Source organism: Panulirus ornatus, chromosome 22 (genome assembly GCF_036320965.1).
Source record: "Panulirus ornatus isolate Po-2019 chromosome 22, ASM3632096v1, whole genome shotgun sequence".
Lineage (NCBI taxonomy): Eukaryota > Metazoa > Arthropoda > Malacostraca > Decapoda > Palinuridae > Panulirus > Panulirus ornatus.
In genome coordinates this window covers 7272580-7298963 of record NC_092245.1, presented here as the reverse complement: position 1 = coordinate 7298963, position 26384 = coordinate 7272580, and the positions used below count along the sequence as shown (strand labels likewise).

At 41.0% G+C, this 26384-nt stretch overlaps 1 protein-coding gene across 8 annotated transcripts in view; it reads right to left on the bottom strand.

Moving 5' to 3' along the window:
• Positions 1 to 3038: 3038 nt before the first annotated feature.
• LOC139756517 (6-phosphofructo-2-kinase/fructose-2,6-bisphosphatase-like) overlaps positions 3039 to 26384 on the bottom strand; it is a 444091-nt gene continuing 420745 nt past the window's right edge. For all 8 annotated transcript variants that reach the window (XM_071675982.1, XM_071675987.1, XM_071675988.1 and 5 more), the window contains 2 exons: positions 21195 to 21322; positions 3039 to 4007 (listed from right to left, as the gene is read on the bottom strand). In XM_071675982.1, coding sequence (XP_071532083.1) covers positions 3933 to 4007; positions 21195 to 21322 — 203 coding nt within the window. In that variant the 3' untranslated portion in view covers positions 3039 to 3932. The remainder of the gene's footprint in view (positions 4008 to 21194; positions 21323 to 26384) is intronic.

Genomic DNA, 26384 nt, shown 5'->3' with positions numbered 1-26384 from the left:
TTGGCTGACTATAATACTTTCTTACTGTCTTTCCTTACCTGATCAATCCTCCTCACTCCACATGTTTCTCATACATTTCGTTTCCAACATTCACCCTCTTGTATTTTTTCTCTAGCATTCAGGGCCTCAGAGCATTCATACAACACTAGTGGAAATAATATACCATCAAACATATCCAACTTTGCCTTCACAAACTGGGCTCTCCTTCCACACACTCCACAATGCATGGAGGACATTTGGCTCCTTGCCCATCCTATGATTCACTTCAGCTCCCATGTTTCCATTTGCTGCCATGTCCATTCCCAGTTATCTAAAGCACTCAACTTCCTCCAGCCTATCCCTATTCAAACTAACTCTCAAACTAATCTATCTTGCCCCAATCTAACCATTCCTAACTTTTATTCAAATTAACTCTCAACTTCCTCTTTTCACACTCTTTCCTAAACTCTGACTCCAGCTTCTTCAACTTCTTGTAAACACCACCAGAGTTATGTCATTAGCAAATAGCTTCTGACTCGCTTCCCAGGCCCTGCCAACCCCAGCATACTGTAAGCCCACCCCTCACTCCATGAACCTCACATTTACCTGCCTAACCATCCCATCCATAAAGAGTTCAGATAGTCATGGTGACATTACATTCCCTTGACAAAGATCCACCACTTTCACTTGGCACCACTCAGACTCTATTCTTACTCATACTTATGCCTTACTCTTTCAATAAAAATTCCTCACTGCATGTAGCAACTTTCCTACCACACCATATATTCATAACATCTTCCACAAAGCATCTCAGTCAACATCACCATCTACGTATTCCAGGTATATGAATGCCACATACAAATACCTCTCTTTCTTAAAATATTTCTTGCACTTCAATGCAAACACCTGGTTCACTCATCCTCTACCACTCCTGAAACCACATTGCTCCTCCTCAGCCTGATGCTCTGTACATGCCACCACCTCAATGACCATTCTCCCATTCAACATACAGGTATACTCAACAGGCTTATATCTCTTTAATTCAAGCATTCACCTTCATCCTCCTTGCCTGAATATAATCAATCTATACAGGAATTTTGTCAGTCCTTAGGCACCTCACCCTGAGTCATACTTACACTGATAACTTTGACCAAACAATCAACAACACTGTCACCCACTTTCTTAGGAAATTCAACTGCAGTTTCATCCATTCCAGCCACTTTGCCACACTTCATCTTATAGAAGGCTTTCACTGTTACCTCTTTTTCCACCGAACTCTTAATCCTCATTCTTAATCCTATCACTAACTTACCCAAACACCCCGCATCCACCATCTTATCATCTAACACACTCTAAATTCCATCAAAATACTCACTCCATCTCTTCTGTGTCTGTTACCACTTAACCATATGTTCACCCTCTTCCAAAACATTGTTTCTCTCCTTGACCTTTGCTGAAACTCTCTCATCCCATATGCCCATTTTTTTTCAGCACCCACACCTTCCACTTGACCTCATGCTTTCTCTTGTACACCTTCCAATCACTTGTCCTCCTTCCCTCCAGGTACCATCTCTCTTTCTTTTGATACCAGCTGAACTTTATTCCACTCAATGTACCTTTCACATACATATGCCTCCCACCTTTCGCATATTCCTCGACTTGCCCATACACATAAGCTCTACTTCCCTAAATACCTTCAACCTGCCCACGCACCATGTTCCATTTACTCTCACCTAATGCTATTCTTTACTCACTCGCTCTTAGAATCTGCACACAAACTTCTTTTCCAAACTCACTGACTTTCACCTTCTTGCCACCCATGTCATTTCCTCTTCCCAAAGCCACTACACAGGTGCATACTTGCTTCCACCAACAAATTATAAGAAATCCTGCTAGTTGCTCCCTACTAAACATTCAAAATTAGTACATAATGCAACAGTGCCTGCTGACTTACACTCTTACTCACATATGTATACTTATGCAAGCAATCTTTCTTTTTTTTTTAAAGCAGGCATTCCCAATTGCTTATCCTTTTTCAGCACACAACTTTGCAGGATATTCAACATATTTATTTGCACCAGATACCCCATGGCTCCTAGTTACACCCACTCTTGCATTATAATCTCCCACCACTAAAGCTTGATCCTTGGCATCAAAATTGCTGAATCACTCATCTCCCAAAAGACTCAATCCTCCTTTTGACTCCTTTAACTACCATGTGCTTAAGCAACTAACCATCATCCACCCCTTGTAACCTACTTTCATTTTTACTTACATCAGTTTAGAACTCATTTTCTTGCATTCTTTAACATCCTCCCATAACTCTCCATCATCAGAAATGACATTCCCTCCTTTGCTCTTGCCCTCCCACTAATTCCAGAATTTACCTCTCAGACATTCCCAAACCAATTTAACAATTTCCCCTTTAGCTCAGTTTCCCTCAGAGCCAGATGACACAAATTCTTTTCTCTAAACATATCACCCATCTCCCTCCTAATCTTGGTTGCAGCAAATCTGGGTTGTATTTCACTGTCTTCTAGTATAACCTGTGTTTGGAAAATACCAATAAAAAAATATAAAGCACATTGATAAATGTACCGATGTTAAATAAAATTTCAGCAGCCTTTACATGCCATGAACATTTTCATAATAAGTATTTAATTAATAAAACTACTTTATATCCTCTCTACTATTAGATATGCACAGGTGCAAACTACCATCTAAAAGTAATTTGTGAGAAAAGTAAATTTTTTGTACTCATTATCCTTTTTTTTTTCCATGATATTCAGAATCTACACAACCTGGTTACAGCTGATTTGCCTTTGGAGCATTTTACCCTGTTAAAGTACAGGTACAACAAAAAAATATGGAAATCAGAATTCCAGAATCCACAAAATTTGTCAAGATTACCTTTCACCTGAAAAGGTTGGAGCAATTGCAATTTTTATTATTCCTATTCATTTACAAACACTTGTAATACTGTGCATTTATCTGACATGAGAAAAGTAGTTCACAAGCGTTATGTGCACTACTGTACTGGTGTGAAAAATGAGGCCAGATTTCAGGATGCACAGCAAGTTATTTCTTTATGGTATTTTTGTTAAACAATAAGATATGGGGAAAAAATGTCTATCAGTTTTCAGGTGACGGGCATCCAAGATTTTTGAAGTACCTGTACCAGTATATAGCAGAACTAAAGTGTTTTCAGGAGAGCATTTGTGTTCTCTCCTAAAAATTCACTACAATTACAAAGCAAAAATTATATTTCCATTAGGACTTCTTATGTCATCTCTCACATTCTTTTAATGGATAACTGCAGGAATGCCCTCCACATAATATAGTATTTGTTAAGAAAAAATTACACAGTGCTGCCTCATTTTCAAGTTGCCATTTTTTAAATCTAGTTGATCAAGTCTCTTGTGAATATATTTCTTTAAATGGTGTGATCACATCTGGTGTTCAAATTACTGTTCACTAAGACATCATTAGTACCAAGTATCCAAAAGTTGAAAATTTATAAAGCTCCTAAAACTTTAAAAATAGTTTCAAATCAGTAATGAATTTAAAATGTATATTTCTACAAGTTCTGGCCATCTTTTCCATCAAATATGTATACAGCATAAATAAAAAAAATACAATACTTCTACCATTGACTGCATGATACAGAATACTGAATTTTCATGCATTAACTCCTTTAACTAAAAACATTAAAGCTAAACAATCAACAGAACAATAATTACAGACATTCAGGGAAATCCACACATATCCTTAACAATCAATGTATATAATTACCAAATCAATTTCACATGGAAGTACCAGTAAAACTTTAATGTTAGCATTAGAGATGCTTTAAACACTGCAAAAGTCAAACTCGGTAAGACAAATCACAATAATTGGCAACAGAGAAGAAAAAAAAAGCCTAAAGACAAAGGCAGTCCTATTTGGTTTTATCATCAAGAGTCCATATCAGCAATATCAGGAAAATCAGCAACTTCAGAAAACTGTGGTAGATCAAGTGTCCCAGGCACCTGAAAAAGAAGTAAAGTTCAAAAATCAAAACAAATTGAGTATTGAGTTAGGGCTAATGCCAGCTGATTGTCCCTACACCAGTGGTCCATGAACTGGCAGGGATAAGAACTATATAAATTACGTCTGTGTACTGTAACAACACTGATGGACCAGCTGCTCTGTTTGACTGATGTTGCTCCTTGACCAGCTTTCCTCCCATATGGTTAATCCCAGAATTATCACAGATTTGAGTATGAATGTTAATAGTACCATGACCAATCTAGATGTATATCTAATGGCATATCATGAGAAGTCATGCAGTATTGTAGTCCAGGACAAGCAACTTTGGTAGAAATGTATTAAACATGTACTTTAACTAGTAGTGCCAGTTATTATCCAGTACCTCACTTAAAATAACATTATATATCACTTAGCACATACCAACATACTGGACATAAGCACAACTCTTCCCCTGCATCAGATGTACATCTGGAAAAACATTGGTAAGACCATAGAGAAGTGTGAGCAAGCATCAGCAGTTACTATATTTTGGTACGTATCCACATTCATTTTAATTAAGCTCTTTAATATATTGGTGTATTTCATGAAAGTAAATACATACAGCAAAAATGAGAAATATATAATGAAATTAACGAATGGAAGACTGAAGAGAACATCAGCTATAAACAGTAAAACTTTCCTATGTGATTCATTGGCTGCATCTGGCAAGCCATAGCCACCATTTCCTACTTAAGTTATGAAAAATGGTATATAAGCAGCATTTTTCTGCTAGTTCTTTATCCTAGTATAAGCAACATCATTACAGAGAATAAAAAAGTAAACACACAACTTATACATCTGGGAGTAATGAGTAGGAAACAACATGGAACGGAATGAGAAAAACTTGAAAAACATGAGTGAAAATATTTTTATCTCAAAATTTTATAGACTCATTTATTTAAAAAGAGAGATGTACATAAGTATGCATATGTAAGTAGGAAAGATGGCCAGAGAGCGTTACTGGATTACCACATCGTTCCAATTCACTCTATTCCCTGCATGCCTTTCACCCTCCTGTATGTTCAGGCCCCGATCACTCAAAATCTTTTTCACTCCATCTTTCCACCTCCAATCTGGTCTCCCACTTCTCGTTCCAGGTTTGGCTGGAAGGGGAAGGTGGGTTTTGCCTGTAGACGAGGATGAGCTGGGTCTAAAGGAGAGTGTGAGCTTGACCTGAACGTGTAGGTCAAATGGGCAAGAAGGCAATGGTGGGATGGGTTCCACCTCTGACACATATATCCTCTTTGTCAATCTTTCCTCACTCATTCTCTTCAGGTGACCAAACCATTTCAAAACACCCTCTTCTGCTCTCTCAACCACACTCTTTTTATTACCACACATCTCTCATACCCTTTCATTACTTACTCGATCAAACCACCTCATAGCACATATTGTCCTCAAATATCTCATTTCCAGCACATCCACCCTCCTCTGCACAACTCTACCTATAGCGCACGCCTCGCAATCATATAACATTGTCGGAACTACTATTCCTTCAAACATACCCATTTTTGCTTTCTGAGATAATGTTCTTATCTTCCACACATTTTTCAATGCACCCAGAACTTTCACCCCCTCCCCCACCCTATGACTCACTTCTGCTTCCATGGTTCCATCCACTGCCAAATCCACTCCCAGATATTTAAAACACTTCACTTCCTCCAGTTTTTCTCTATTCAAACTTACCTCCCAGTTGACTTGTCCCTCAACCCTACTGTACCTAATAACCTTACTCTTATTCACATCTACTCTCAGCTTTCTTCTCTCACACACTACCAAATACATACATTCTTCAAAGCAAACACCTGATCCACACATCCTCTACTTATGAAACCATACTCCTCTTCCCCAATCTGATGCTCTGTACATGCCTTCACCCTCTCAATCAATAACCTTCCATATAATTTCCCAGGAATACTAAACAAACTTATACCTCTGTAATTTGAGCACTCACCTTTATCCCCTTTGCCTTTGTACAATCTCACTATGCAAGCATTCCGCCAATCCTCAGGCACCTCACCATGAGTCATACATATATTAAATAACCTTACCAACCAGTCAGCAACACAGTCACCCCTTTTTTAATAAATTCCACAGCAATACCATCCAAACCTGCTGGCTTGCCGGCTTTCATCTTCCATAAAGCTTTTACTACCTCTTCTCTGTTTACCAAATCATTCTCCCTAACCCTCTCACTTTGCACACCACCTCGGCCAAAACACCCTATATCTCCAACTCTATCATGAAACATATTCAACAAACCTTCAAAATACTCACTCCATCTCCTCACATCACCACTACTTGTTATCACCTCCCCATTACCCCCCTTCACTGATGTTCCCATTTGTTCCCTTGTCTTACACACTTTATTCACCTCCTTCCAAAACATCTTTTTATTCTCCCTAAAATTTAGTGATACTCTCTCACCCCAACTCTCATTTGCCCTCTTTTTCACCACTTGCACCTTTCTCTTAACCTCCTGCCTCTTTCTGTTATACATCTCTCAGTCATTAGCAATATTTCCCTGCAAAAATTGCACAAATGCCTCTGTCTTCTCTTTCACTAATAATCTTACTTCTTCATCCCACCACTCACTACCCTTTCTAATCTGCTCACCTCTCACACTTCTCATGCCACAAGCATCTTTTGCGCAAGCCATCACTGCTTCCCTAAATACATTCCATTCCAACCCCCCGACTCCCCTTACCTCCTTTGTTCTCACCTTTTTCCATTCTGTACTCAGTCTCTCCTGGTACTCCCTCACACAAGTCTCCTTCCCAAGCTCACTTACTCTCACCACTCTCTTCACCCCAACATTCTCTCTTCTTTTCTGAAAACCTTTACAAATCTTCATCTTTGCCTCCACAAGATAATGATCAGACATCCCTCAGGTTGCACCTCTCAGCACATTAACATCCAAAAGTCTCTCTTTCACGTGCCTATCAATTAACACGTAATCCAATAACGCTCTCTGGCCATCTCTTTTACTTACATATAAATACTTATGTATATCTCTCTTTTTAAACCAGGTATTCCGAATCACCAGTCCTTTTTCAGTGCATAAATCTACAAGCTCTTCACTTATTATGTACAAATAAAATAATTGCCCTAGGATTATAGTAAAGAAAATTAGGTGCAAATGTTAAATATTTAACATCCACAACCATATGTTCAGTGAGGACACTTTCCATGCACACTTCCCTCCTTAAATAATCCACCTTAACCACTTCTCTCAGTCCCTCATTTCACATCTCCTGTTATCATTATTATTCTTTATCATCACTAACTGATATTTACCATATGAGTTTCTCCTAATAACTTAGGTCATCCAACAACCTATAATTTCTTTTTGATCTCTGCACTAACATGAACAGTTCATTAAGTAGGTTCAATAAGAACAAGGGTATGCTTAATATCAGCTGTTCACTAACCTCTTATAATGTTTGTGCATATCCATTTTAACCTCAACGGTTAGGCCCTTATGCTTTTTACCACCAATGGTGCCAGGAGAATGGTGGCATGAGGCAAGGGGCACAACACATGTAATTTATAGTATACTGCAGCATAAAATACTGAAGTACTCAATGACTATGGTCTGTATCCATGCTATGCATACACATACTTTTCACCGAAAATGCCACACCACTGCACTGCCAGCCTAATGGTGATTACATTAATCCAAACGCACAGAAATCAAGAGGTCCCTGTATGTGGAGTGAATATTAGTGCATACTGTGCTAACTTATGCATTGAAAGAAATTATAGTGTGTATCTGCCTTTTCTATTCAAATTATGTATGGGCCCACTCTCCCTTCAGCCCCAGGTGTTAAACGGAAAGAATGTGTTGGAAATTCGGCTAATTTTTGATATTCTGTTCATTTATTCAAATAAATAAGATCTACCTCTGTGACAATAAGTAAAGAATATGCATATATTTTGAGGTCAGTGAGTATCAGTAAACTTTTGTGGAAATAAGATGTTTTGGAAGGAGGTCAATAATGTGTGATAAGCAAGCGAACAAATGGGAACATCTGTAAAGGAGGGAAAAGTAATAACAGGTAGTATTCTTGTGAAGTATGGAGGAGATGCAGTGAGAATTTTGAAGGCCTGGTGAATATGTTTGATAATAAGGTGGCAGATGTACGGTGTATGGGTAGGAGCGGTATTCAAAGTGATAGAGTCATGGAAAGTGATTTGATGAAGAGAGAAGAGGTGGTGAAAGCCTTTCGTAAGATGAAATGAGGCAAGGTAGCTGGAGTGGACCGTACTGCAGTTGATTTCTTAAGAAAACGGATGACTATGTTATTCACTGGTTAGTTAGGATTTACAGTGTACATATGATTTCTTAAGAAAGGGGATGACTATGTTATTCACTGGATTTCTTAAGAAAGGGGATGACTATGTTATTCACTGGTTAGTTAGGATTTACAGTGTACATATGGATTATGGTGAGGTGCCTGAGGACTGGCAAAATGCATGTAATGTGCTTCTGCATAAAAAAAAAGGGAGGGATAAAGATGAACATTCAAAATACATAGGTATGACTGTGTTGAGTATACCTAGTAAATTGTATGGGAGAGTACTGACAGACAGCATCAGACTGGGGAGGTGACAGGGTGAAGGCATGTACAGAGCATCAGACTTGGGACAAACAGTGTGATTTCAGAAGTGGTAGAGGATGTGTGGATTAGGTGTTTGCTTAAAAGAATGTGAGAAATAGTTAAGAACAGATGGATTTAGCTGCGACATTTATGGATCTGGAGAATTCATATGGTAGGGTTGATAAGATGCCTTGAGGAAGGTCTTAAGAATAAATGGTATGGGATGAAAGCTGCTAACAGTGAGAAATCATTATTAAGGGTGTATGGCATGTGTAATGGTAAGAGGAGTGGAGAGTGAGTAGCTCCAAGTGATGGTCAGTCTGCAATAGGGGTGTGTGATGGTATTATGGATGTTTAATTTGTTTATGGATAGGGTAGTGAGGGAGGTAAATCAGAGTCTTGAAAAGAGGGACAAGTATGCAGCCTGTAGGGGATGAGAGAAGTGAGTTAGTTGTTGTTTGCTGATTATTCATCCCTAGTGAAAGATTCAAGAGAGAAACTGATGAAGATGGTGACTGAGTTTGAAAGAGTGTGTGAAAGGAGGAAGTTGAGAGTAAATGTGAGTAAATGCAAGATTGTTAGGTTTAAGGAGAGGTTAGCTGGGGTGTAAGTTTAAAAGGAGAAAAATTGGAGGAAAGTGAGGTTTTAGACTCCTGGGAGTGGACACAGCAGAGAATGGAACCAAGGAAGTGGAACTGAGTCATAGAGTGGGTGAGGAGGTGAAGGTTCTGAGAGCACTGAAGAATGTGTGGAAAAAGAGATCATTGTGTGGGAGGGCAAAAATGGGTGTTTGAAGGTACAGTAGTTCCAAATAAATTATATGAATACAAGGCATAGGCTACAGATGAGGATATGTAGAGAAGGGTGGATGTGTTGGAAGTGAACTGTTTAAGGGCAAAATGTAGTGTGAGGTGGGCTGATCCAGCATGTAATGAAAAGGTAAGAGAGAGGTGTGTTTATAAAAAGTGTGGTTGAGACAGCTGAAGAGGTTGTGCTGAAATGGTTTGAAAATATGGAAAGAATGAGTTAGGAAAGGCTAATAGAAGGATATATGAGTTGTTAGAGGAGGGAACAATGTGAAGGGGGAGACCAAACTGGAGATGGAAGGTTGGAGTGAAAAAGATTGTGAGTGATCAAGCCCTGAACATGGAGGAGAGTGAAAGGTGTGCATGGGATAGAGCAGACTGGAGCAATGTGGTATACAGGGGTCAATGTGCTGTCAGTGGACAAACTATGGATATGTCTTTGGGGCCAGGTTATGGATAAGTAGCTGTGGATATCAGCAAATGTGGTCTTTCTTTGTCTGTTCCTGGCACTACTTAGTTAATGTGGGAAATGGTGATCAAGTATGAAAGAAAGAAGGAAAAAAAGGTATATTACGTACACATCATACATATGTGTACTATGCTTTAGTGTATGAAGCATAAAATCACACTATTAAAGAAAACATAAAGTTGAAACCTGCTTTTACTGTTCACATGTTACATGAGCACCTACATTCTCTTTAGCTCAAAGTGTAAAAACCAAGGTCTATCTATCCATCTATACCTCTGATGCCTCTTTCCATCTGGAACTCCCTCAAGGGAGTGGCTATGGCAATAAAGTCCCCACAACTAGTGAAGTCCAGTGCTGCTTCTTAGCCTTTACTGCCTTACCCTTAACAGGCTACTGAAAAAAAGGCAACTCTAGCACAGAGTTTGCAGAGGCCCCTACCTAATGTCCTTATTGTCTTCTTCTACCTAATGCTCCTGCCAAGTGTTCCTACCCACTACTTTTACCTAATGCCACCCCTTAAATGTTCCTACTTAATACTTTTATCAATTACTCCTACAATTTTGTCAAAGACAGGGCTAGTGCATAATGCTGTAGGAGTTAAGCATTGTCAAGTGTTATATATAACAAGGAAATATTGTCTGTCTGTGGACTGAATGCCAGTGGTCCATGTAAGGATGAAAGAGAAAGAAAATGCAGCTACCTGGGTCAGAGGAGTACAACTGGACAACCACTGAGGCACTGTAGCTCATTATGCAGCTGTCATTAACTCTCCCAATACCCAGGTAGGTAGTACTGGTAACATAATGAGGAAGTGATGAAAATCTAGTTTCAGAATTGGTCATTTTTTGGTGACAAAACTTTTTAAAAAATTATACTTCATTACTGTTTCCCACATTAGTGCCAGGAAACAAAGAAAGACCCATCCACTCATATACACACATATGTACATGCAAGTACATACACATACATATCAACATATACATACACAAACATATATACACATACATATTCGTACTTTCGCCTTAAGGAAAAAGCATTGGCACCTCCTGGATCAACGAGGTAGCACTAATAAAGATGAAAAAAGGCCACTTCTGCTCACACTCATTCTCTAGATGTCACGTGTAATGCACTGAAACCACATCTCCCTATCCACATCCAGGCCTCACAGACCTTTCCATGGTTTACCCTGGATGTTCCACATGCCCTGGTTCAGTCCAATGACAGCATGTCAACCCCAGTATACCACAATGTTCCAGTTCACTCTACTACAGGCATGCCTTTCACCCTTCTACATGTCCAGGCCCTGATCACTCACAAGCTTTTTAACTCCATCCTTCCACCCCATTTTGGTCTCCCACTTCTTGTTCCCTTCACTTCTGACACATATATCCTCTTTGTCAAACAACTTTTCTCACTCATTCTCTCCATATGTTCAAACCATTTCAACACACCCTCTTCTGCCCTCTCAACCACATTCTTTTTATTACCACACATCTCTCTTACACTTTCATTACTTGCTCGATCAAACCACCTCACACCATATACGGTCCTCAAACATTTCATTTCCGACACATCCACCCTCCTCTGCACAACCCTATCTATAGCACATTCCTCGCAACCATATAACATTGGTGGAACTACTGTTCCTTCAAACACCAATTTTTACTCTTTGAGATAACGTTGTCTCTTTCCAAACATTCTACACTGCTTCCAGAACCTTTGCCCCTCCCCCACCCTATGACTCACTTCTGCTTCCATAGTTCCATTCACTGCCAAGTCCACTTCCAGATATCTGAAACACTTCACTTCCTCCAACTTTCTCCATTCAAACTCACATCCTCAACCCTGCTAAATGTAATAACCTTGCTTTTATTCACAATTACTCTCAACTTTCTCACTTTTCCAAACTCAGTCACCAACTTCTGCAGTTTCTCACTTGAAGTAGCTGCCATGGCTGTGTCATCAGTGAATAACAACTGACTCACTTCCCAGGCCCTCTCATCCCAACAGACTGTATACTTGCCCCTTTCTCCATAACTCTTGCATTTATCTCCCTATGCATAAAAAATTAAACAACAATGGTGACATCATGCACCCCTGCTGCAGAACGACCTTCACTGGGAACCAATCAATCTCCTCTTTTCCTACTTGTATACATGCCTTGCACCCATGATAAATACTTTTCACTGCTTCTAGCAGCTTATCTTCCAAACCATACATCTTTAATACCTTCCACAAATCACCTCCATCAACCATATCATATGCCTACACCAGATTCATAAATCCCACATACAAATCTATCTGTTTTTCAAAGTATTTCTCACACATATTCTTCAAAGTAAACACCTGATCTACACATCCTCTACCACTTCTGAAACCATACTGCTCCTCCCCAATCTGATGCTCTGTACATGCCTTCACCCTCTCAATCAATACCTTCCCATACGATTTTCCAGGTATACTCAGTAAACTTATGCCTCTGTAGTTTGAACATTCTCCTTCATCCCCTTTGCCTTTGTACAATGGCACTATACATGCGTTCAGCCAATCCCCAGGTACTTCACCATGATCCATACATATCCTGAATATCCTTACCAGCCATTCTATATATCTAATCTATCTATATCTCTGGTCCCTGTTACTTCCGGGAACTCCCATCAAGAGGTGGCCATGGCAAAAGTCTCTACTTATCCCTGTCCTTACATGCCTCCCTCACATACACCATTCCATGCATTCTTCCTCTTTTCTCTCCCTCCAGTGCTCCTCCACCCTAATTACCCATGTCACAGGTGGTCTTCCACTCACACCAACCCCTTTAATTGTACTAACATACACTCTCCTTGTAAACTCCCAATCTTAAATTCTTTCCACATGATCAAACCACCTTAAAGTATCACATTTCATCCCATTCTACCACTCCACAATTCATTCCCTTTGCATTCCTTGCCATAGCACATTTCTCATACACCCTTTCATTTCTCTCTTCATTCCATCTAGTCACACCACATGATCTTCTCAAATAGTGCATTTCCACATTATGGATTCTTGACCTCTGTGCCTCAGTCCATATCCATGTTTTGGCTGCATAGGTCAGGGTTGGGAGGACTATGCTGTCCCTTAGTCCTCCCTTCACTTCCACACTTACACCTCTACCCTTCATTATTCTATAAAGGGATCCAATGACTCTTCTATCCTTTACTGCTCTCTTCTTTATCTCTCCTGTCATATCACCACACTTAACCAAGACAGCTCCCAGATGCTTAAATTCCCTCACTTCTTCCAGTCTTTTCCCCCCTATATCCACAGCACAATTTAGTACACTTTCTTCTTTCACTCTGTATGGTTTTACAAAATCTATACTTTCACTCTGTTTCCTTTCAAGCACCATAACTTTTACTTGCATTTACCTTTAATCTCCTATGCTTACATACATCATAAAAACATACAACACCATAACTTTACTTTTACTAGCATTTATCTTCAATTCCAAATGCTTACACACATCATAAGACACACAACCTTCTGCAACTCCTCTTCACTCTCCACAAACAACACAGTATCCTCTGCAAACAGGCTTGCAAGTAGCCACCATATCTCACCACCACACTCCATCTCTGCACCCCTTTTCCCCAATTTTGCTTTCATCTCTCTTTTCACTCCATGCATGTGAGGTACCACTAGGAAAAGGCAAAAACAGCCACATTGATTCACACTCAGTTTCTAGCTGTCATGTGTAAAGCACCCAAACTACAGCTCCCTTTCCATATCCAGGCCCCAAAAAACTTTCCATGATTTACCCCTGACACGTCACATGCCCTGGTTCAATCCATTGACGGCACGTCAACCCCGATATACCACATTGTTCTAATTCGCTCTATTCCTTGAACGCCTTTCACCTTCCTGTATGTTCAGGCCCCGATCGCTCAAAATCTTTTTCACTTCATCCTTCCACCTCCAATTTCGTCTCCCACTTCTTGTTCCCTCCACCTCTGATACATATATCCTCTTTGTCAACCTTTCCTCTCTCATTCTCTCCATGTGACCAAACCATTTCAATACACTCTCTTCTCCTCTCTCAACCACACTCATTTTATTACCACACATCTCTCTTACCATTTAATTATTTACTCGATCAAACCACCTCATACCACATATTGTCCTCCAACATCTCATTTCCAGCACATCCATCCTCCTCCGCACAACCCTATCTATCACCCATACCTCAAAACCATATAACATCGTTGGAACCACTATTCCTGCAAACATACTCATTTTTGCTCTCCAAGATAATGTTCTCGCCTTCCACACACTCTTCAATGCTGCCAGAACATTCTCCCCCTCCCTGTGACTCATTACCGCTTCCATGGTTCCAACCGCTGCTAAATCCACTTCCAGATATCTAAAACATTTCACTTCCTCCAGTTTTTCTCCATTCAAACTTACCTCCCAATCTGTTTATCCCTCAACCCTAGAGAACCCAATAACCTTGCTCTTATTCACATTCACCCTTAGCTTTCTTCTTTCACACACTTTACCAAACTCAGTCACCAGCTTTTGCCGTTCTCACCCAAATCAGCCACCAGCGCTGACTCACTTCCCAAGCTCTTTCATCCACAACAGATTGCATACTTACCCCTTTCTCCAAAACTCTTGCATTCACCTCCCTAACAACCCCATCCATAAACAAATTAAACAGCCATGGAGACCTCACATCCCTGCCGCAAACCGGCATTCACTGGGAACCAATCACTTTCCTCTCTTCCTACTCATACACATGCCTTACATCCTCAATAAAAACTTTTCACTGCTTCTAGCAACTTACCTCCCACACCATATACTCTTAATACCTTCCACAGAGCATCTCTATCGACTCTATCACATTCTTTATCCAGATCCATAAAAGCTACATACAAATCCATTTGCTTTTCTAAGTATTTCTCACATACATTCTTCAAAGCGAACACCTGATCCACACATCTTCTACCACTTCTGAAACCACACTGCTCCTCCCCAATCTGGTGCTTTGTACATACCTTGACCCTCTCGATCAATACCCTCCCATATGATTTCCTAGGGATACTCAACAAACTTATACCTATGTAATTTGAACACTCACCTTTATCCCCTGTGCCATTGTACAATGGCACTTTACATGCATTCCGCCAATCCTCAGGCACTTCACCATGAACCATACATACGGTGAATATCCTCAACAACCAGTCAACAACACAGTTACCCTTTTTTTAATGAATTCCACTGCAATATCTAGATATCTGGGAGTGGATTTGGCAGCGGATGGAACCATGGAAGCGGAAGTGAATCATAGGGTGGGGGAGGGGAGGGTTTCCAGCCCCCCGCTCCCATCCCCTTTAGTCACCTTCTACGACACGTGAGGAATGCGTGGGAAGTATTCTTTCTCCCCTATCCCCAGGGATAATCAACAAACTTATACCTCTGTAATTTGAGCACTCACTTTTATCCCCTTTGCCTTTGTACAGTAGCACTATGCAAGCATTCTGCCAATCCTCAGGCACCTCACCATGAGTCATATATACATTAAATAACCTTACCAACCAGCCAACAATAGAGTCATCCTCTTTTTTAATAAATTCCACTGCAATACCATCCAAACCCACTGCCTTGCTGGCTTTCATCTTCCGTAAAGCTTTCACTACCTCTTCTCTGTTTAGCAAATCATTCTCCCTGACCCTCTCACTTCCCACACCACCTCAACCAAAACATCCTATATCTGCCACTCTATCATCAAACACATTCAAAAATCCTTCAAAATACTCACTCCATCTCCCTCTCATTTCACTACTACTTGTTATTACCTCCCCATTTGCCGCCTTCACCGATGTTCCCCTTTGTTCTCTTGTGGCAGTTGAGGGAATAATTGGTGTACATGAGGTATTCAATGTTGTAAATGGAAATGATGAAGAGCTTGTAGATTTGTGTGATAAAAAAGGACTGGTGATTGGGAATACCTGGTTTAAAAAGAGAGATACACATAAGTATATGAACACAAGTAGGAGAGATGGCCAGAAAGACTTTTGGATGTTAATGTGCTGAGAGGTGCAACTGGAGGGATGTCTGATCATTATCTTGTGGAGGCGAAGGTGAAGATTTGTAGAGGTTTTTAGAAAAGAAGAGAGAATGTTGGGGTGAAGAGAGTGGTGATAGTAAGTGAGCTTGGGAAGGAGACTTGTGTGAGGAAGTATCAGGAGAGACTGAGGGCAGAATGGAAAAAGGTGAGAGCAAAGGACGTACGGGGAGTGGGGAGGAATGGGATGTATTTAGGGAAGCAGTGATGGCTTGCACAAAAGATGCTTGTGGCATGAGAAGTATGGGAGGTGGGCAGATTAGAAAGGGTAGAGAGTGGTGGGATGAAGAAGTAAGATTATTAGTGAAAGAGAAGAGAGAGGCATTTGAACGATTTTTGCAGGGAAATAGTGCAAATGACTGGGAGATGTATAAAAGAAGGAGGCATGAGGTCAAGAGAAAGGTGCAAGAGGAGGAAAAAGAGGGCAAATGAGAGTTGGGGTGAGAGAATATCAATGAATTTTAGGGAGAATAAAAAGAAGTTTTGGAAGGAGGTAAATAAAGTGAGTAAGACAACAGAACAAATGGGAATATCGGTGAAGGGGGCTAAGGGAGAGGTAATAACAAGTAGTGGTAATGTGAAAATGAGGTGGAGTGAGTATTTTGAAGGTTTGTTGTATGGGTTAGATGATAGAGTGGCAGATATAGGGTGTTTTGGTCGAGGTGGTGTGCGAAGTGAGAGGGTTAGGGATAATGATTTGGTAAACAGAGAAGAGGTAGTAAAAGCTTTGCAGAAGATGAAAGCCGTCAAGGCAGTGGGTTTGGATGGTATTGCAGTGGAATTTATTAAAAAAGAGGGTGACTCTATTGTTGGCTGGTTGGTAAGGTTATCTAATGTATGAATGACTCATGGTGAGGTGCCTGAGGATTGGCAGAATGCTTGCATAGTGAGATTGTACAAAGGCAAAGGGGATAAAAGTGAGTGCTCAAATTACAGAGGTATAAGTTTGTTGATTATCCCTGGGGATAGGGGAGAAAGAATACTTCCCACGCATTCCTCACGTGTCGTAGAAGGTGACTAAAGGGGATGGAAGCGGGGGCTGGAAACCCTCCCCTCCTTGTATTTTAACTTTCTGAAAGGGGAAACAGAAGGAGTCACGTGGGGAGTCCTCATCCTCCTCGAAGGCTCAGATTGGGGTGTCTAAATGTGTGTGGATGTAACCAAGATGAGAAAAAAGGAGAGATAGGTAGTATGCTTGAGGAAAGGAACCTGGATGTTTTGGTTCTGAGTGAAACGAAGCTCAAGGGTAAAGGGGAAGAGTGGTTTGGGAGTACAGTCAGGGGTTAGTGAGAGGACAAGAGCATGGGAAGGAGTAGCACTACTCCTGAAACAGGAGTGTTAGGAGTATGTGATATAGTGTAAGAAAGTAAACTCTAAATTGATATGGGTAAAACTGAAAGTGGATGGAGAGAGATGGGTGATTATTGGTGCATATGCACCTGGGCATGAGAAGAAAGATCATGAGAGGCAATTGTTTTGGGAGCAGCTGAGTGAGTGTGTTAGTAGTTTGGATGCATGAGACTGGGTTATAGTGATGGGTGATTTGAATGCAAAGGTGAGTAATGTGGCAGTTGAGGGAATAATTGGTGTACATGGGGTGTTCAGTGTTGTAAATGGAAATGGTGAAGAGCTTGTACATTTATGTGGTGAAAAAGGACTGGTGATTGGGAATACCTGGTTTAAAAAGAGAGATATACGTAAGTATATGTATGTAAGTAGGAGAGATGGCCAGAGAGCGTTATTGGATTACGTGTTAATTGATAGGCGCGCAAAAGAGAGACTTTTGGATGTTAATGTGCTGAGAGGTGCAACTGGATGGATGTCTGATCATTATCTTGTGGAGGCGAAGGTGAAGATTTGTAGAGGTTTTCAGAAAAGAAGAGAGAATGTTGGGGTGAAGAGAGTGGTGAGAGTAAGTGAGCTTGGGAAGGAGACTTGTGTGAGGAAGTACCAGCAGAGACCGAGTACAGAATGGAAAAATGTGAGAACAAAGGACATAAGGGGAGTGGGGGAGGAATGGGATGTATTTAGGGAAGCAGTGATGAATTGCGCAAAAGATGATTGTTGCATGAGAAGCGTGAGAGGTGGGCAGACTAGAAAGGGTAGTGAGTGGTGGGATGAAGAAGTAAGATTATCAGTGAAAGAGAAGAAAGAGGCATTTGGATGATTTTTGCAGGGAAATAATGCAAATGACTGGGAGATGTATAAAAGAAAGAGGCATGAGGTCAAGAGAAAGGTGCAAGAGGTGACAAAGAGGGCAAATGAGAGTTGGGGTGAGAGAGTATCATTAAATTTTAAGAATAAAAAGATGTTTTGGAAGGAGGTAAATAAAGTGCGTAAGACAAGGGAACAAATGGGAACTTCAGTGAAGGGGCTAATGGGGGGGGGGTGACAACAAGTAGTGGTGATGTGAGAAGGAGACGGAGTGAGTATTTTGAAGGTCTGTTGAATGTGTTTGATGATAGAGTGGCAAATATAGAGTGTTTTGGTCGAGGTGGTGTGCAAAGTGAGAGGGTTAGGGAAAATGATTTGGTAAACAGAGAAGAGGTAGTAAAAGCTTTGCGGAAGATGAAAGCCGGCAAGGCAGTGGGTTTGGATGGTATTGCGGTGGAATTTATCAAAAAAGGGGGTGAATGTATTGTTGACTGGTTGGTACGGTTATTTAATGTATGTATGACTCATGGTGAGGTGCCTGAGGATTGGCGGAATGCGTGCATAGTGCCATTGTACAAAGGCAAAGGGGATAAAAGTGAGTGCTCAAATTACAGAGGTATAAGTTTGTTCAGTATTCCTGGGAAATTATATGAGAGGGTATTGATTGAGAGGGTGAAGGCATGTATAGAGCATCAGATTGGGGAAGAGCAGTGTGGTTTCAGAAGTGGTAGAGGATGTGTGGATCAAGTGTTTGCTTTGAAGAATGTAAGTGAGAAATACTAAGAAAGCAAATGGATTTTGTATGTAGCATTTATGGATCTGAAGAAGGCATATGATAGAGTTGATAGGGATGCTCTGTGGAAGGTATTAAGAATATATGGTGTGGGAGGCAAGTTGTTAGACGCAGTGAAAAGTTTTTATCGAGGATGTAAGGCATGCGTACGTGTAGGAAGAGAGAAAAGTGATTGGTTCTCAATGAATGTAGGTTTGCGGTAGGGGTGTGTGATGTCTCCATGGTTGTTTAATTTGTTAATGGATGGGGTTGTTAGGGAGGTGAATGCAAGAGTTTTGGAAAGAGGGGCAAGTATGCTGTGGATGAGAGAGCTTGGGGAGTGAGTCAGTTGTTTTTCGCTGATGATACAGCGCTGGTGGCTGATTCATGTGAGAAACTGCAGAAGCTGGTGACTGAGTTTGGTAAAGTGTGTGAAAGAAGAAAGCTGAGAGTAAATGTCAATAAGAACAAGGTAATTAGGTACAGTCGGGTTGAGGGTCAAGTCAATTAGGAGGTAAGTTTGAATGGAGAAAACTGGAGGAAGTGAAGTGTTTTAGATATCTGGGAGTGGATTTGGCAGCGGATGGAACCAGGGAAGCGGAAGTGAATCATAGGGTGGGGGAGAGGGCGAAAATTCTGGGAGCATTGAAGAATGTGTGGAAGTCAAGAACATTATCTCAGAAAGCAAAAATGGGTATGTTTGAAGGAATAGTGGTTCCAACAATGTTATATGGTTGCGAGGCGTGGGCTATGGATAGAGTTGTGCGCAGGAGGGTGGATGTGCTGGAAATGAGATGTTTGAGGACAATATGTGGTGTGAGGTGGTTTGATCGAGTAAGTAATAATAAGGTAAGAGAGATGTGAGGTAATAAAAAGAGTATGGTTGAGAGAGCAGAAGAGGGTGTTTTGACATGGTTTGGTCACATGGAGAGAATGAGTGAGGAAAGATTGACCAAGAGGATATATGTGTCAGAGGTGGAGGGAACGAGGAGAAGTGGGAGACCAAATTGGACGTAGAAAGATGGAGTGGCAAAGATTTTTTGTGATCGGGGCCTGAACATGCAGGAGGGTGAAAGGCATGAAAGGAATAGAGTGAATTGGAATGATGTGGTATACTGGGGTCGACGTGCTGTCAATGGATTGAACCAGGGCATGTGAAGCATTCACTGACAATAAACACAACCAACAAACAGCATTATGTTATCCAACTAGAATACTGGCTTGCACAACACACTGTTTGCTTCCACAAAGAAATCCTCCATCCTCCACTTAACCCGTAAAGATACATGGATCAAACCTACACACTCCAATTATCCTCAATGATCAACAACTGCCACTCAATAAAAGAAAAACAGACTAGGTATCATATGTGATACACACTTCATATATACTACCTACATCACAACCATCAACACAAGAAACATAAATACTACCTCTTATCAGCACCAGTTTTGAGAAAGAAGACTCCCTTAGTATACCCAATGAACAATAAATCTGCTCCACCCTAAATTATGCCTCACTTGCTTGGTCACTTGTCCTAACAAAATCAACTAAAAAAAAAAAAAAAAAAAAAAAAAAAAAAAACCCACCCAGAACATTCATCGCTTCTAAAGCAACTACAAACATCTAACAAAAAAATACTTCCAATACCATCTCTCTTCAACATGCTCAGCATCAAGTTCTATACAATGGCACTGACCTCCCAAGCCACTTTAAAACTTCTACATACAAATAAATGGGTAAACCCTGCCTCACACTTCAGCAACCTACACAAAGTCTTATAATCACAGTTCGCCCCTTCTCCATCAAACAAAAAAATATTCACACTGAGATGACTCAAAAAACAACAAACCAAGATATCCCAGTCCAATCATGAATTTCACTCCAACAGATGCACTTTCTCATCTACTCTTTAGGCACTATCCATGTCTGCAACATTACAAACATCTATTTGACATATCACAAGATCCCCCTTCAAGCCCAAGATGCAACCTCCACAATGAGAGCATCAATCACTTAATCCTCCACTGCCCCATGTTCACCCAACCATGAAAAACACACAACAATTTTTAACCTGTGGTCTGGTAAGTCAACATGGCTAACTTTTTGAGCACTGTGATCCTCATTAAAGGAGGATTCTGAGGCAGGAGTGAGAAATTAATAAAACTTTTTAATACATCAAAAAAGTTTTCTACACAAACCCTGAGTAATTAAGTGTATACTGAAAATCTCAGTTTCTTACCTTTGGCTTAGGACGGTGAGTATTGACAGAGGGAACACTGAAAGGGACGTACTCCACCCTACAACCATAAGCAACTGGCGTTAGCTTGATTATGTTATGTAAAGGGACCTCAATGTATGGAAGTTCATCTGACAGAGAGAAACAATATAATTAGGTAAAATACATAACTTATTTACATTTGGTTACTATCTACTTATCTACCTATCTATCTATCTATATTTCTGACCCCTGTCCCATCTGGGAACTCCCATCAAGGGGTGGCCATGGCAAAAGAGTCTCCACTTATCCCTCTCTGTACATGCCTCCCTCACATACACCAATATTCTACACACTATTACTCTGTTTCTCTCCCTCAAGTATTCCTCCACCATATTTACCCATGTCACACAAGGTCTTCCACTCACACCAACCCCTTTAATTGTACTAACATACACTCTCCTTGTAAACTCCCAGTACAGCATTCTTTCCACATGCTTAAACTACCTTAAAGTAATACGTTTCACCAATTCCACCACTCCAAAATTCATCCCCTTCGCATTCCTTACCATACCACATCTATCACCCATCATTTCAATTCTTTCTTCTTTCCAACCAGTCACAACACTTACTCTTTATAAAAAGCTCATTTCCCCTTCACTCTCCACAGACAATGTGGCATCATCCACAAACAGGCTTGCCAGTAGCAACCATATCTCACTGCCACACTCCATCTCTGCACCCCTTTTCCTAAGTTTTGCTTTCATCTCTCTTATCAATCCATCCATATATAAGGAGAATAAAAAGATGTTTTTTTATCCCTGGATAGGGGTGAAAGAATACTTCCCACGCATTCCTCGCGTGTCGTAGAAGGCGACTAGAGGGGACGGGACCAGGGGGCCAGAAATCCTCCCCTCCTTGTATTTTTTAACTTTCTAAAATGGGAAACAGAAGAAGGAGTCACGCGGGGAGTGCTCATCCTCCTCGAAGGCTCAGACTGGGGTGTCTAAATGTGTGTGGATGTAACCAAGATGTGAAAAAAGGAGAGATAGGTAGTATGTTTGAGGAAAGGAACCTGGATGTTTTGGCTCTCAGTGAAACGAAGCTCAAAGGTAAAGGGGAAGAGTGGTTTGGGAATGTCTTGGGAGTAAAGTCAGGGGTTAGTGAGAGGACAAAAGCAAGGGAAGGAGTAGCAGTACTCCTGAAACAGGAGTTGTGGGAGTATGTGATAGAATGTAAGAAAGTAAATTCTCGATTAATATGGGTAAAACTGAAAGTTGATGGAGAGAGATGGGTGATTATTGGTGCATATGCACCTGGGCATGAGAAGAAAGATCATGAGAGGCAAGTGTTTTGGGAGCAGCTGAATGAGTGTGTTAGTGGTTTTGATGCACGAGACCAGGTTATAGTGATGGGTGATTTGAATGCAAAGGTGAGTAATGTGGCAGTTGAGGGAATAATTGGTATACATGGGGTGTTCAGTGTTGTAAATGGAAATGGTGAAGAGCTTGTAGATTTATGTGCTGAAAAAGGACTGGTGACTGGGAATACCTAGTTTAAAAAGAGAGATAAACATAAGTATACGTATGTAAGTAAGAGAGATGGCCAGAGAGCGTTATTGGATTACGTGTTAATTGACAGGCGCGCGAAAGAGAGACTTTTGGATGTTAATGTGCTGAGAGGTGCAACTGGAGGGATGTCTGATCATTATCTTGTGGAGGCTAAGGTGAAGATTTGTATGGGTTTTCAGAAAAGAAGAGTGAATGTTGGGGTGAAGAGGGTGGTGAGAGTAAGTGAGCTTGGGAAGGAGACTTGTGTGAGGAAGTACCAGGAGAGACAGTACAAAAAGGAAAAAGGTGAGAACAATGGAAGGGGAGTGGGGGAGGATTGGGATGTATTTAGGGAATCAGTGATGGATTGCACAAAAGATGCTTGTGGCATGAGAAGAATGGGAGGTGGGTTGATTAGAAAGGGTAGTGAGTGGTGGGATGAAGAAGTAAGAGTATTAGTGAAAGAGAAGAGAGAGGCATTTGGACGATTTTTGAAAGGAAAAAAATGCAATTGAGTAGGAGATGTATAAAAGAAAGAGACAGGAGGTCAAGAGAAAGGTGCAAGAGGTGAAAAAGAGGGCAAATGAGAGTTGGGGTGAGAGAGTATCATTAAATTTTAGGGAGAATAAGAAGATGTTCTGGAAGGAGGTAAATAAAGTGCGGAAGACAAGGGAGCAAATGGGAACTTCAGTGAAGGGCGCAAATGGGGAGGTGATAACAAGTAGTGGTGATGTGAGAAGGAGATGGAGTGAGTATTTTGAAGGTTTGTTGAATGTGTTTGATGATAGAGTGGCAGATATAGGGTGTTTTGGTCGAGGTGGTGTGCAAAGTGAGAGGGTTAGGGAAAATGATTTGGTAAACAGAGAAGAGGTAGTAAAAGCTTTGCGGAAGATGAAAGCTGGCAAGGCAGCAGGTTTGGATGGTATTGCAGTGGAATTTATTAAAAAAGGGGGTGACTGTATTATTGACTGGTTGGTAAGGTTATTTAATGTATGTATGACTCATGGTGAGGTGCCTGAGGATTGGCGGAATGCGTGCATAGTGCCATTGTACAAAGGCAAAGGGGATAAGAGTGAGTGCTCAAATTACAGAGGTATAAGTTTGTTGAGTATTCCTGGTAAATTATATGGGAGGGTATTGATTGAGAGGGTGAAGGCATGTACAGAGCATCAGATTGGGGAAGAGCAGTGTGGTTTCAGAAGTGGTAGAAGATGTGTGGATCAGGTGTTTTCTTTGAAGAATGTATGTGAGAAATACTTAGAAAAGCAAATGGATTTGTATGTAGCATTTATGGATCTGGAGAAGGCATAGGATAGAGTTGATAGAGATGCTCTGTGGAAGGTATTAAGAATATATGGTGTGGGAGGCAAGTTGTTAGAAGCAGTGAAAAGTTTTTATCGAGGATGTAAGGCATGTGTACGTGTAGGAAGAGAGGAAAGTGATTGTTTCTCAGTGAATGTTGGCTTGCGGCAGGGGTGTGTGATTTCTCCATGGTTGTTTAATTTGTTTATGGATGGGGTTGTTAGGGAGGTAAATGCAAGAGTTTTGGAAAGAATGGCAAGTATGAAGTCTGTTGGGGATGAGAGAGCTTGGGAAGTGAGTCAGTTGTTGTTCGCTGATGATACAGCGCTGGTGGCTGATTCATGTGAGAAACTGCAGAAGCTGGTGACTGAGTTTGGTAAAGTGTGTGAAAGAAGAAAGTTAAGAGTAAATGTGAATAAGAGGAAGGTAATTAGGTACAGTAGGGTTGAGGGTCAAGTCAATTGGTAGGTAAGTTTGAATGGAGAAAAACTGGAGGAAGTAAAGTGTTTTAGATATCTGGGAGTGGATCTGGCAGCGGATGGAACCATGGAAGCGGAAGTAGATCATAGGGTGGGGGAGGGGGCGAAAATCCTGGGAGCCTTGAAGAATGTGTGGAAGTCGAGAACATTATCTCGGAAAGCAAAAATGGGTATGTTTGAAGGAATAGTGGTTCCAACAATGTTGTATGGTTGCGAGGCGTGGGCTATGGATAGAGTTGTGCGCAGGAGGATGGATGTGCTGGAAATGAGATGTTTGAGGACAATGTGTGGTGTGAGGTGGTTTGATCGAGTAAGTAACGTAAGGGTAAGAGAGATTTGTGGAAATAAAAAGAGCATGGTTGAGAGAGCAGAAGAGGGTGTTTTGAAATGGTTTGGGCACATGGAGAGAATGAGTGAGGAAAGATTGACCAAGAGGATATATGTGTCGGAGGTGGAGGGAACGAGGAGAAGTGTGAGACCAAATTGGAGGTGGAAAGATGGAGTGAAAAAGATTTTGTGTGATCGGAGCCTGAACATGCAGGAGGGTGAAAGGAGGGCAAGGAATAGAGTGAATTGGATCGATGTGGTATACCGGGGTTGACGTGCAGTCAGTGGATTGAATCAGGGCATGTGAAGCGTCTGGGGTGAACCATGGAAAGCTGTGTAGGTATGTATATTTGCGTATGTGGACGTATGTATATACATGAGTATGGGGGTGGGTTGGGCCATTTCTTTCGTCTGTTTCCTTGCGCTACCTCGCAAACGCGGGAGACCGCGGCAAAAAAAAAAAATTTTAGGGAGAGTAAAAGACGTTTTGGATGGAGGTAAATAAAGTGCGGAACACAAGGGAGCAAATAGGAACTTCAGTGAAGGGGGCTAATGGGGAGGTGGTAACAAGTGGTGATGTGAGAAGATGGAGTGAGCATTTTGAAGGTTTGTTGAATGTGTTTGATGATAAGAGTGGCAGATATAGGGTGTTTTGGTCGAGGTGGTGTGCAAAGTGAGAGGGTTAGGGAAAATGATTTGGTAAACAGAGAAGAGATAGTAAAAGCTTTGCGGAAGATGAAAGCTGGCAAGGCAGCGGGTTTGGATGGTATTGCAGTGGAATTTATTAAAAAAGGGGGTGACTGTATTGTTGATTGGTTGGTAAGGTTATTTAATGTAAGTATGATTCATGGTGAGGTGCCTGAGGATTGGCGGAATGCTTGCACAGTGCCATTGTACAAAGGCAAAGGGGATAAAAGTGAGTGCTCAAATTACAGAGATATGTTTGTTGAGTATTCCTGGGAAATTATATGGGAGGGTATTGATTGAGAGGGTGAAGGCATGTACAGAGCATCAGATTGGGGAAGAGCAGTGTGGTTTCAGAAGTGGTGGAGGATGTGTGGATCAGGTTTTTGCTTTGAAGAATGTATGTGAGAAATACTTAGAAAAGCAAATGGATTTGTATGTGGCATTTATGGATCTGGAGAAGGCATATGATAGAGTTGACAGAGATACTCTGTGGAAGGTATTAAGAATATATGGTGTGGGAGGCAAGTTGTTAGAAGCAGTGAAAAGTTTTTATTGAGGATGTAAGGTATGTGTACGTGTAGGAAGAGAGCAAAGTGATTGGTTCTCACTGAATGTAGGTTTGCAGCAGGGGTGTGTAATGTCTCCATGGTTGTTTAATTTGTTTATGGATGGGGTTGTTAGGGAGGTGAATGCAAGAGTTTTGGAAAGAGGGGCAAGTATGAAGTCTGTTGTGGATGAGAGAGCTTGGGAAGTGAGTCAGTTGTTGTTCGCTGATGATGCAGCGCTGGTGGCTGATTCATGTGAGAAACTGCAGAAGCTGGTGACTGAGTTTGGTAAAGTGTGTGAAAGAAGAAATTTGAGAGTAAATG